This window comes from Amblyomma maculatum, chromosome 1 (genome assembly GCF_055883805.1).
Source record: "Amblyomma maculatum isolate TAMU_Amacu chromosome 1, ASM5588380v1, whole genome shotgun sequence".
Classification (NCBI taxonomy): Eukaryota; Metazoa; Arthropoda; class Arachnida; order Ixodida; family Ixodidae; genus Amblyomma; species Amblyomma maculatum.
The window spans coordinates 96,244,003-96,256,657 of record NC_139344.1 but is presented as its reverse complement, the minus strand read 5'-3'; the positions used below and the strand labels follow the sequence as shown (position 1 = coordinate 96,256,657).

Below are 12,655 nucleotides of genomic sequence, written 5' to 3'. Positions count from 1 at the left end.
CTGCTAACTCAGATTTCTGGTGACACAACGTATGGACGACATGTAGTGTACTTCCGTTCATGCCAGAACAACTGACCCCAGAGAGTGCCATCGACTCTAGGTTAATTGGGTAGGCTTCGTTTTTACTGACTTGAATACATGCGGAGGCTTCTGATAGAATTAATGTCAATCAATTTCATGTTTTTGCTTTGTCTTTCATGTGAACAATAAATCACAGATTCCCTTCACAGGTATGTTCAGCAAAAGTGCATTTTTCAAAAAGGGATTGACAGTCCAAGGTTCTTCCTGACCAGGAGCGTTTAGCCATCCTGACATTCTGGGTATTATGCAAACATTCAATCGACGGGCGCGGATTGAAAATTCATGAGTATGTATACCAGTGAAGCCAACAGAGTAACAGAGAAAGCGTGATTGCAGGCCCCACGGTCGTCGTGCCGAGTTGTGGCACCGCGAAAGGTGGCATGCAATTTGCTTCACCCATCACAGTGACTGGGGCATATCGTAGCTGGATATCGATGTAGCGCCTGGTGCCGATTCCGATTTAGTATGATGAACAAAAAGTAGAAGTGATGATAGATTTCGCGATGGCCGATAGAGTGATAGGGTGCCATTAGATGGCACAGAATGAAGTTTAGCCACGGTCTTCGACGTCCTGCAATATTGTGATCGCAACAGTACATAAATTGTGGCATTTATACGTCATGTAAAGAATACAGAAATTATTTTTCAAATTAACTCAATGTTACATGCCTTGTTATGGCCAGGAAGGGTAAAATTTTCAATTTGTTGTGGGTCTTTTTGTTCAGTTTAGTTTCGCTTGGGGGGTTTAAGGTCCCAAAGCAACTCGGGCTATGAGAGATGCTGTAGTAGAGGGCTCCGGAAATTCTGTCCACCTGGGGTGCTTTAAAGGTATTCTGAATAAAAACATTGCCGCCGAGATTTCCAGCGCAGATGGTAGCTATCGCATTGGGAGTGACCAAAATGATCCACTTTATGAACAGAAATGAGCGGAAAGTAAGTATTTTAATGAATATTTCTCAAATCGCCGCACCTAGCGGGCTCCTGTGAAAGCTCTGACAAAACCGGATATCACGTCACAACTACCCCCATCGTGGCTTCGCACCTGTTCATTTTTCCTTTTCCCCGTGGCGCTCACAAAGCGCAGGGATGGACGTGGTTTTTTTTTTTTTTCTGCTTGTATTCCTGTGCACAATTGATCATTCCCTCCCACCGCGCAAACAATTTCCACAATACGCGCTCCCCATACGCGTCCCCCTCGACTTCCCTCGTGTGCAGCATTCCACACTTCGCAGCATTGCGCACGGCGCGACGCGGGGGAACCAACACTGCGTGTAGCCGGTCAACCAACTTTAGGTGTGGGAGCGACGGCGGCGAGGTCGCGGGGCCATGACGTTGCTGAGGGTAGTTGTGATGTCACACCTGCCGGCTCACAGTTGGGAGCGCACTACTTCTGACCCAGCGGCTGCTCCAAAAACGTCAAAAATACAGCCATCCGCTCAAAACTAACCCGAATTACGTGTTTGTACTAGCGTAATTGTGTCTTAAGAATGCAGTTGGGGTGGTTTCTGAATATTCTCGGGTATTTGTTCAGTATACCTTTAACGTGCACCAACGTCCTTAGAGACAATTGAAAAACTGCGCGGAGTGAAGTCGGTCAAAACGATCGCCGATCTGGCGTGAGTTGATCGCAAAGCGACCACAGCGCCCCTCTCCCCCGCTACGGTAAATGGGTGAGGCCATAGAGCTAATACACAGGCGGAAATTTTAAAATATTACTAACCTTTCTTTTCAGCAACACAATCGAAAATAAAACTGGTTAAATATTTAGGGGAATCCCCCAAGGTGGAGTATATTTCTAATAAGGGAGTAATTACTCAGTGACATTGACCCAAGCGCAGCCAACGGCTGCAAAGGAAAGCTGTACAGCTTTCTCAGAAATTTCGTAGCTAAAGAAAAATTCATCCTGATCCGGGGATCGAACCCCACACCACCGCCTTTCCGGGGCAGTCGCTCTACCGACTGAGCTAACCAGGACGGCCAGCAGATCAGATGGTAGGGCGAGAGTGAATTGTTCTATAGCTCGAAGTGGGAATGGTGTTGGTCAAATATTTGGGGGATCCCCCAAGGTGGAGTAGATCTAATAAGGGAGTAATTACTCAGTGACATCCACCCAAGTGCAGTAGTAGTCGGCATTGCGTGTCTGAAATATTCTTACAGAAAAATCCTGATCAGCTGACATTGTTAAGACATTGCAGCCACATGATCTTGTGTGGGAATTTCAAACACCCCAAATTCAAAATAAAGCTATATAATGAATTGGGAAAGGGTCCAAGCGAACCCAATGGGGAGGTGCCTCTAATTGGGATATTTAAGAAAGGATAAGTGATTCAATGAAATAAATTCGTCACAATTCGGGTTCAAATCCAGGTCCTCTGCATGCCAGACAGGAATCAAGTGTATCAAGTGTTTTAGAGGGGCACCTTGTGAATGCGTTATGGTGTGTATGAGTTGTTTGTGTGTTTAGGATGCATACTGATGTTACAGCAATAATAATTTTAAAATTGAAATAATTTAAATGAGAAAAATTAAAAAAAAAATGTGCAATGAAAAGGCAATGGTAAAGGCACTTTGCGTCTACTCATAATGAACTTAAGCGTCCCCCTAATTTTTATTCCAGCAGTCTGCTTTCTGTCTTTCTTTTGCCACTTCTTATTTTTTCAGAATATTTTACCTTGCATAATGGACCATTTGTGAAATTCCGCAAGTCAGCTTTGCTGTATAGCAAAATTCCTTTTACCATGGTGGCATGGCCCGACAATGGTGTTGAAGTTCGGTGCAGGGCAGAATACTTCTATATCAAGCCTCATGTCATGTACGAACCTGGTGAGCAGCATTGCTTCATTATTGAAAAGCTGGAAGGGAGGGGGTATTATGAATGGTACCTGCAAGGCACTGGCGCTCTCGATCCCTTAATCACAAGCGCAACACAAAGCAGAGGAGTGCTGGAAATGGACATGGTCATTATGTCACAAGAGACGTCTCCTGCACTGAACCCTATTTCTGCTATCAGAACAGGCTTTGGCACCATAGTGAAGGCGTTTTTGCTGTGCATAGAAGCTGGCTTGCAGAGTTTTGCAAAGGGTTCATAAAAAAAATCGTCCCCCCCCCCCCCCCCCCCCCCCTTCGTATTTTCAGAGACATTATAGGAAAAAGAAAATGTGCTTAAATTCGGGGTTACCTTTGGCTTCTGGAAAAAAGTAATAGTATACTGTAGAATAACTATTCAAGAAAGCTTGATGTCTGAAATTTAGTGGTATATTTTGTTAGCAGTGTAAGTTGTGTGTGTCCAAAATTGTGCATTAAATGTTTTAGTATAGAAACCATAACCAGTCTAGTTTGCAACCTGGAAGCGTGAACGGTCATGCATGGCTTCAGATTTAGGAGTTGTCACAGCCATGGATGTGGTTTAATGTAGGTAGTCAATATCTGCTTATTGTTGCAAGGTGCTCATTTATTATATTGTTTTATTTTTCTGGAATCACATCTTTTGTTTTCTTTTTGTGTGATGAAAATTTTATACACATACTCCTCACCCCCCTATACATTCTAGGACCTTCACCCACCATATTCAATTTCAAAAATGGGAAAAATGGGAAGCCGATCAATGCAAAAGAGAAGATATAAATGTACAATTGCTGTATCAGTCATACAATCGAAATGTACAGCTCACACAGCTAATGCAAGTTTGTTGCATCACTTTGCTTAATTATCTGTGACATTTTTTTCAATTTCTTTATTTCATGCTTTTCATTACCTTATGGTCCAGGGCACAAATAAAACTGAAATAATTAGTTTTTACTTATAAGGCTTATGATGGCTACATTCCCGCTCTCGTGAGTGTGCATGTTTATCTCTGTTATAAAACACAGGTCTTTTCCCCCCCGTTAAGATAAACCGGCATTATTTCTAGGTTGATGACGTTTCATTACCTCGTTCCAATTTGCGAACAATGACCCTGTGCAGAAATTTACTGCAAAATTTGCTTAAGCCTGTAAGCAAGTTGCTGAAACATGACTGACTGACTGACTGGTTTGCTGCTGTGCAGGATCTGCACACCGTTGACAATGGTGTTTTGGAGCATCTCTATCCAGAGCTGGAGAATCCAGACAAGTGGGATGTTCTTGTGGCCCATTTTCTTGGTGTGGACCATTGTGGTCATTGGCTGGGGCGAAATCATCCTGCTATGGCTGCTAAACTCACGCAACTTGACGAGGTGATTAGGTAGGCAGGCAGCAGCTAAGCTTAGATTGACAGAACGGTTGTTGCCCTCATCTCTTGTGGTCATTCTTACGCTGCCTACTACAGGCTGATCCAAGAAAATACTTTCCTGGGCAGTCTATGCTTGCCTGATGGTTCTACGAAAGTAATTTTAAAGGTCTTGGTAAGATAGCAAGTTGATTGAATGCATTCAGAGTGTAAGAAATTTGTTAAGTTCTTTTAGCACCATTATAATTTTAAGCCTTTCAAAGGCATGTTCTTTGTTTTTCTTAACTCTGCTTACCTCACCTGTTCAAATATTCAATTTGAGAAGTGTCACAAAATGGCCCATTTTTAGCAATCTGGGTCACTTCTGGACAAGTAACGCCATTAAATATGTCTCAAAAGGACTGTACTTGTTGCAAAATTAGAATTTTTTTTGTGTGTGAGCCGCATAAGAGAGTATAACTCTGCGTCAAACTTGTCAATGTAAAGCAGTATCATCAAGCATGGTGTACAAGGTGGCGTCTATGCCTTGCACTGATACTGCTTGGCAATGATGGTGCTTTCGTGATTGGACTGAATCAAGCTTAACTTTTTGAAGGTGTAAGTGACAGCTTTCTGTGAAAATTTGACATTTATTCGTTGTATTTTAATTTGTGAAAAGAAAGTTATGCTCGGCTCAGCCTCAACTTTTTTTATTGCTTTTGGGATGTCTCTTTATGAGAAATTTTTATTGCATTATGCCATCAGTAGCGGACACAGTTTTCTGCATATTGGCGTGGTGTCAACCTTTGCTATTGAACTGCATAATATCTCAAAGCACTGCATGTGAGATATTGGCTTTTTCTTTGCTGACCAAAGACATTATATTTAAGGAATATTGTATTTCTAAGCCCTCATTCCTGCCGTTCTTGAGCACAAGATGCATATCCTCGATTCTTTTATTCTCCTATTTTTTTGTACGTATTTATAATGTTTGTGAATTTTTGAGTAAGCCTCTGAAATTTTGCAAATCAGTGATTTTTTTTTCTTCATAAGCAATATATCCTGGCTTTGTCTTTATGTCATTAAACAGAAAGTTTTATTAGCTACACTGTGATGTGTTGTAATGAAGAAAAATTGTGAAATTTATGGATGAAAAATTTTTGTGCACACTACCCTGTTTTCTCTTAAGCAAATAGCTAATATAGTAGTCTCTAAAACTAGAATAACTCAGAAAAGCATGGCTCAAAGTGTGAGAATGCAAAGCAGCCAATAGTCATTAACATTGAGAAAAGAATGAGCAAGTCTTTCTTTTTCTAGTAATTGCGTGTGGCCAACTGTGTATGTAAAATTAATGTGTGTATTATATCAAGTGTGACATTTAAATAAAAAACAAAAGTCTTTACATTTTTTAAGTGCAGGCTAGTGTAATTTTTCTGTTCAGTGCATTTTAGTCCACAATGATGGTAGTGCTTCTCAGCTTAGTTTTCAGTGGAAGTCAAGGCACAAAATATTTGCACTTGTGCTGTTCCTTTCTGTCTTGTGTCTTCGTCTTTTTGTTGTGCTACAGATTTTTGAAGCTATGAACCAACAAGCCTAAAAGGCCACCTTACTACACAAATTATTGCCAGTCACGAGATTTTCTTTTTGCTTGCTTTATGAATAACATTGATGCACTTCTTATCTTTTAAATTTGGTTACCACATAGAAGTTGAAAAATTCAGTTAAAGAAGGCAGAAAGTTATAGGTAGGAGCAGCCACTGTTATAAGTTTATAGTGTGTTACTCTGCCTAAGAAACTTAATTTTTATCCACAGTGCATATCCTAATAGTTAATGGCTCATCTTGTAACCCGTACACTCAAAAGTGGGTTGCATATATCTTTTCCAGACTGCGTATCAAGATGGCAGTGAAATTGATTATTTTTTTCTATGCTAATATTGCATTCCACAAGCGCATAGGTTTACACGGATTTTGCATTTTTAACAGGGGTGGTTCATTTTGTGCAGGCACAAAAAGCAGGCACAAAAAGCAGGCACAAAAAGCTGCCTTGTAAAGTACTACAGGACTGCAACAAACTGAGAAATACCAAACCAAAAGGCTGGGTTATAATTTCTAACGGGTTCACGCAGCTGGGGAATAACTTACTTTACTTCTCTATATTTAGTGCTTAACTGCTGCATGCATGTGTCAGCAAGCATAGAGCGAGTACACTAGTTTTAAGCATGTTCGTAAATATCTAGAAGTTCTATTTTGACCTTATTGTGTAAACATTGGAGACGTATATGAGCACCTCCGTGAACTTCTTGTGTCATACAACTTGGAAATTTTTCTGTTGCGCTCATAGTTTCAGTCCTGGAGGGAATAAGCTATTACTTCTGCAGAAAGGCTGCAGTTTTTGAAGCCATAGGTTTATTTAGATTTTCTGTAGAAATTTGTTTTGTCTTCCATTTGCAGAGCAGTGGCAGTTTACAATAAACATTGGAATTGATAGCATTTAATTTTGAAGACTACCTCTGTTATTCTATCTTGACTAGGCTTGGTGTAAAATTTCAGGCAGCATGAAATATCTGCTTTTCCCAAGAAGATTATGATAGATGATGATCACAAAGGCTTTGGATAATTTTTTACCTTTACAAGCAACATTGGAAGTGCGCCTTGTTGCTCCAAAAGGCTAGCACTCACTGTTTGTATCATCATTATTTCATAAAGGGAGAGACATTTCTAGCTGGCCTGCATATACCTGTTCTGTGTTGTATTTATTCTTGTGTAGAATGGAATCAAAATGGGCAAGCAAGCCAAGGTGAATAATTAGGAAATTTGTACTTCCTTTTGGTTTTGTAAGTGACTCTAGCAAACGACCCCTTGCCTACCCATCTGCTTTTGCTTATTTGTAAACCTCCATCCTGACTGGACTTAGCCAAACCTATTGTTATGGACAAATGCCATAACAAATGGCCAAATTGTAATATTTGAAGCTGCTGGAGTTCTCTGACAGGGTGGTTTCTTGAGTGATGATTTCTCAACTGCCTGTGTCACACTGAAGGATTTTAATATTTGAGATGGAGGCTAGTTTCCCTGTGTAGTGAGTTTCTATTTTTGTTTCTTACTTGGGTTTTTCATCATTGTGTTTCCCTAATGTATTCATTTCCTAATATTTTTTAGTCATACCTTGAAAACGCAAAATTGCACCTTCCAGTTTCTAAGTAACTGATAGTGTTGAACTATTTATTTGTTTAATTATTTTATTGGATAAATTGGGTAATTGCTTAATAAAATATAGTGCTTCTTTTAATACTATCTTTGTAACTAATCAAAACATGTAATTTAACTCTGAGGCTGAAAAAGCTTATTTATCTATGTAATTAACAATGCATGTAGGAAGTTGGAACTGCTGCTTGCTGTGTACACCTGCCATTAATATTGTTTTATGTTTATTTCAGCAGTGGGTATCAGTATTATATTTAAATATTTGGCTCACATTGTGTGGGGAGCTCTGTGCAAGTAACATGTAAATTTGCTTCTGAAGTGACTTGCATATAAACTCTAACATAATTAACCATAGTAAGGTACACATTACACGAAGAAGGTAAGAAGAAACACATGCGGCATGTACAGGACGCAACTTCCAACTGATTTATTCTATAGAAGGTGGCTACATTTATACCAGTGTAGTTGCATGCATTTTTTATGCAATTCTTTGGCCTGCTAGGTTTTTATGTGCTATCACCTTATCATTGTACTTGTCTTCCTTGATGTTTGCTAGATCGGTTGCTTCAAAACTCACTGAGGACACTCTCCTTGTGGTGATGAGTGACCATGGCATGACCATTGATGGTGACCATGGTGGGGAAACAGAAGATGAAGTGGAAGCAGTCCTTTTCCTGCATGCCAAGAAATCTTTTCTGTCCCCTGACAGCAACATAAGCTTTTCGGTGAGGCCACTTTGATATTCTCATTGGATGCTTGATGACATTCATAGTGGTTCTACGCAATAACTGCATTGTGCTCTTTTATACTGTCAATTATAGCTTGTATGTATCAGTATTTTAATATCTGTTTAATTTCCATGCTTATATCATAATTTGCAGCAATTTTGTGCATTCAAATACAGGTATGTACTATCGTGCACAAAAGTTGGGAGACCATGGCTTCGATGGCCGGAGCGGCTGCAGGGACGCACCGCGTCGCTGCTATCTTGCGCGCCTCGCTCGTTGCAAGAGTACCCATCGTGATGCAAGAGTTTCCCTCGCTCTCGGTATGGCGCTTATCATGACTGACAAACTTCTAGTGTGGCATGATAAGCGCCAGCCTGAGAGTGAGGGAAAGTCTTGCGTCACGCCTGGCACTCTCGAAGCGAGCAAGCCGCGCAAGATAGCAGCAACGCAGTGCATCCCCGCAGCCGAAGCCGTGGTCTCCCGACTTTGGCACACGATGGTACATGTTCAGGTACATGGAGTCCACATTAAAGCACTGTGCCTGCACAAGTTAGCTGCAGGTATTGCATGGATGATTAACTAAAATAATAGTAAGGGCAATACTGTAAACTAATTCAGCTGCTGGTGGCTAATCGATTGGGCTTGTTCCTGGGTAGGACAGGGCAGCTTAGAGACATGAAAAGCTCAAAACAGGGTGTCGAACCGGGTTCAGTTCGGGCTCGGTTTCAGCTCCGGAGACACATTTCATTCCAGCTCAAACCGGTCCAACCCTGCCCAAACCGGTTCAAATGGGTTCAGAAAAAAAAAGCTTCGGGTGTATTTTTTACTTAAAGTCCCCTCCACCACATATTGAGGTTGGAGTCAGTGTCATATTTGCCAAAGAACTGCATTAACATTAATTGGCTCACTCTTGTGGCCGCGATGTGATGCGACCACCGTCTTGTTGCGCATCATGGTTGCCTGTATAGGCGCCTATATAATTCTTCTAGAACCACTTTGAGGCTAGACTGGTATGTTAAGTCGCACAATTTACAACAAGCATCACATGACATCATGGCTGCTCGCAAATATTTTGTTATGTGCCAGCGCAGAAAGACCGAAGGAAGAGGACAGTGTCGAGGATTGTTGAAGTCATCCAGGTTCGATGACATGAGAGGATATATACTTTATTCCAGAAAATGTTCTTGCGACACTGACTTGTCTAGATGGCACAGCAAGTGCTACTGCAGCAAGTAAATACATTTCTGGGCACCACAACTTTTCTTCTCCCGAAATTTCAAAATACTCGAGTCTTTGCTTTTCTGGGCACCTTTTCAAATGCATAGAGCAGACTCTATACTTCATCAATTTTGAGAGAATTGCCACTATGTCTAAGTCCTTGCAGGCAGTCTTCTCTTTCCATAAAAAACGCTTCAAGCTTAGTCTTATCTTTTAAGCTCTTAAGGGGAGATGCGCGTTGAAAAAGCGAGTTTTCCGAGTAATTTTTCAGTTTTGAGTTTTTGCCTGTAAAATTATCTTTGAACATTTAGCTACAACTTTCTAAAAGATCAAGGCAAAATTCGATTGTGAAGTTAGTAAAAAGTCCATTTTATTCAACCACGGTGGCTCGAGAAAGTGCTATTTTCCGCGCAAATAGTCAATTTTCGTGCGCCTATACTTCGAGAACGCCGCGTCGCCCGCCATTGCCGTTTGCTGGGAGAGGTTGAGCAAGCCTTTCTCTTGTAGATAGCATCTCTCGCAGTTTCGTATCTCGGCTGCAAATAATAAAAAAAACGTTTTCCGCGCACGCTTCGAGCGTCCCTACTGGACCTTTTAAATCACGTGGTGCTCTAGAGAGGCCGTCATTGGCCTAGACTGATACGACGCTGTGGCGAAGCCTACCTCCTGCTTTCGTTTTGTGCAGCGTTTGGATCGCGCTACATCGTGCTCTGCTAGTTCTTTTCAGCGGCCTTTTAGCATTTGTTGAGTTCGCGATGAACGACACGCAAAAGCGCAACTTCCGAGCTCGAAAGTCTCGGTCGAAGAACCCGTACCGAGGACGCCGTCGCGGACCTCACCGGAAAACTGCAGCGGGAGACGCAAGCTAGTCCTAACCAGGCCAACGTGCACTCGGACGAGATCGATGCCGCGGTGAACTTTGTGAGCACCTCGGAGGTGAAGATTGGACTCTTCAAGGAAGATAGGGCAGCATGCGGTCATCGATATTCTAAGAGTGTTGCGATATGCGAGATTAGCACGCTTACGGTGCTGGTAAGCGGTGCTGCTTGCCCTACGTGCCGCACCTGTACCCTTGCGGTACGCGAACCGGTGGAAAAGCGAAAGGGGATTTCGGCCTTTCTTGAGCTGCACTGTGAAAGTAGCGAGTGCCTAGCATCAGTGCTTTCTGCTGTGCACGCGTTGTGCCCGGTGGACTTGCAGATAGCGCCAGTGGAAATCGGGACTATCGGAGTGGAAGCTCTCGCGACAGCTTCGCCGTCAATGTGAAGGTGGTGGTGGCTGCGCGTGCGATTGGCATCGGACACGAACAGCTGTCGCGATTTTGTGCAATTCTTGACCTGCCGAACCCATTACACCACAAGAACTTTGCTGCTATCGGCAAGAAAGTTCATGGTGCGGCCATGAAAGCAGTGGCAAGAAGTTTCATGTGCTTTTGTTGTGTTTATGAAAAAATACAGATGTTTGAAACTTTCAAATGCAATTTTCTCCATTCGTAGTTTTCAGCATTTTTTACATTTTGTGCAACAAATTTTGAGTACTTTCAGTGGTCAGATTTGGATGAAATTTTGCGCACAGCCTCTTCAAAGTGTGTAGAATGTTGTTATCTACCTGGTTATAAAAAATCTCTTGAACTTTTTTTTAACAAAATTCAGAATGTTGACACATGGTGCCCAAAATATACACATTGGTGTTCCTGAATTTTTTTTACAATTATAGGATAAAATGAATAAATTTGAAGTAGCTTTCGACATACTATATTACCAAAGCAACATAATGAGCTATTGCAAGCTGGTCTAAACATGCATTTCATTATCAAAAAAGTGTGCACAAAAGGCCCTATATTGTGCTTTTGCAGACACTTCTACACAAAAACTAATAAAGATATGTGAAAAGTAAAAACATATTTGGAATCAGCATTAAAAACTCTATAAATGGCCAATGTTTCATAACCTTAGGTTCAATATTAAAGAAAAAGTGTTTTCGAGGAGCATCTCCCCTTAAGGGGATATTCTGCTGTCACCTGTAGCAGTACTTGAGTGTTGCCAGCGTACCTACGATGTCGCTTCCATTTGATGACCAAATGCTATTTTGCTCAACAACATCGCTCGCTGGTCAACAGAAAGTGGTATCGAGGGTCTCACGCTGTAGTTCACCGGTTGCACTATTATACTGCCATTTCCCCCCCCCCCCCCCCCTTTTTTTTTCTTATGGCCTAGTCGCAGGTTCCTTTGGTCCGCTTCACCTTGTCCCTCTCTCTGCTTTTCAAGGTTTTTGTCCAGACCTCCCTAGTCACCGTGCAACACATAGGCCAGGTTACTCATTAGTTAGTTGTCTCTCAGTAGTGCACTTATAACTTTCAATACCACTTTCTTAGGTAATACCACGTCTTAGGTATTTGCATTAGTGATGGTGGATAAAGCGATGAAATGCATTCTTTTTTTCGACACCCTAGTTTTATGGGCCAAAACGATAGCACCCCAAATAGAGCTTGTGAACTAATACTCCTACCAGTAATTCCACTGAGTTTCTTGCTCCACCCAGACTTCACATTTGAACATCGGAGCTTCAATCCTGGCATAGTTTAACTTGCCAAGTGAAATAAAACAAGCACTCATCGATAGGGACAAAAGGAAGAGAAGACAAAAGAGAAATCGACTTATGGATTCATCTTTGTGTTCAGTTCAGATACAACTTAAGGACAGATCAATAAATTGCTGCCCAAGGCGGCCTTTCCCCCCATCAGCATCGGCTTATAATTCTGAAGTCTCGGTCAACCAAATTACATTTGCTGGCGTCGCATCGCAAACGGCTGCTATGCAAGTGTCATGTGACTCATCGCGACGTCGAACGATAGGAAAATAAAATGATTTGCGTGACATCTTTTTATCAGATTTGTCATTTTGTTTTCGAGTTGTAGAAGATTATGCATTTATTTATCTAAATATGTAACTCAACTTACGAATTATCTATTTCACTCCTAAGGAAGGCTCTCGAATGGGGCAACTTTCTCCATGAGCGGTGCTATTGCGCAGTGCAGTGCCCAAACGTGTTCGGGATGAAACGATAGCCCGACACCAGAGATTGATGCTATGCATGTGGCAGTATATATATTTTTTTCTTGTCATCTTTTTGCAATGGATGATTTTTCAATAGTTGGGATGTTTGTCATGTGCAGTGGCGCTTAGGAAATAAGCGAGAGCATTTACAAGCAGCGGTACAAGAAAAAAACAATCAGTG

The 12,655-nt window shown here is 41.6% G+C and overlaps 1 protein-coding gene across 2 annotated transcripts in view; it reads left to right on the top strand.

The window, feature by feature from the left end:
- PIG-O (phosphatidylinositol glycan anchor biosynthesis class O) overlaps window positions 1–12,655 on the top strand; it is a 69,959-nt gene that overhangs the window by 2,907 nt on the left and 54,397 nt on the right. For both annotated transcript variants that reach the window (XM_084588610.1, XM_084588609.1), the window contains exons 2-3: window positions 4,127–4,302; window positions 8,029–8,197. In XM_084588610.1, coding sequence (XP_084444736.1) covers window positions 4,127–4,302; window positions 8,029–8,197 — 345 coding nt within the window. The remainder of the gene's footprint in view (window positions 1–4,126; window positions 4,303–8,028; window positions 8,198–12,655) is intronic.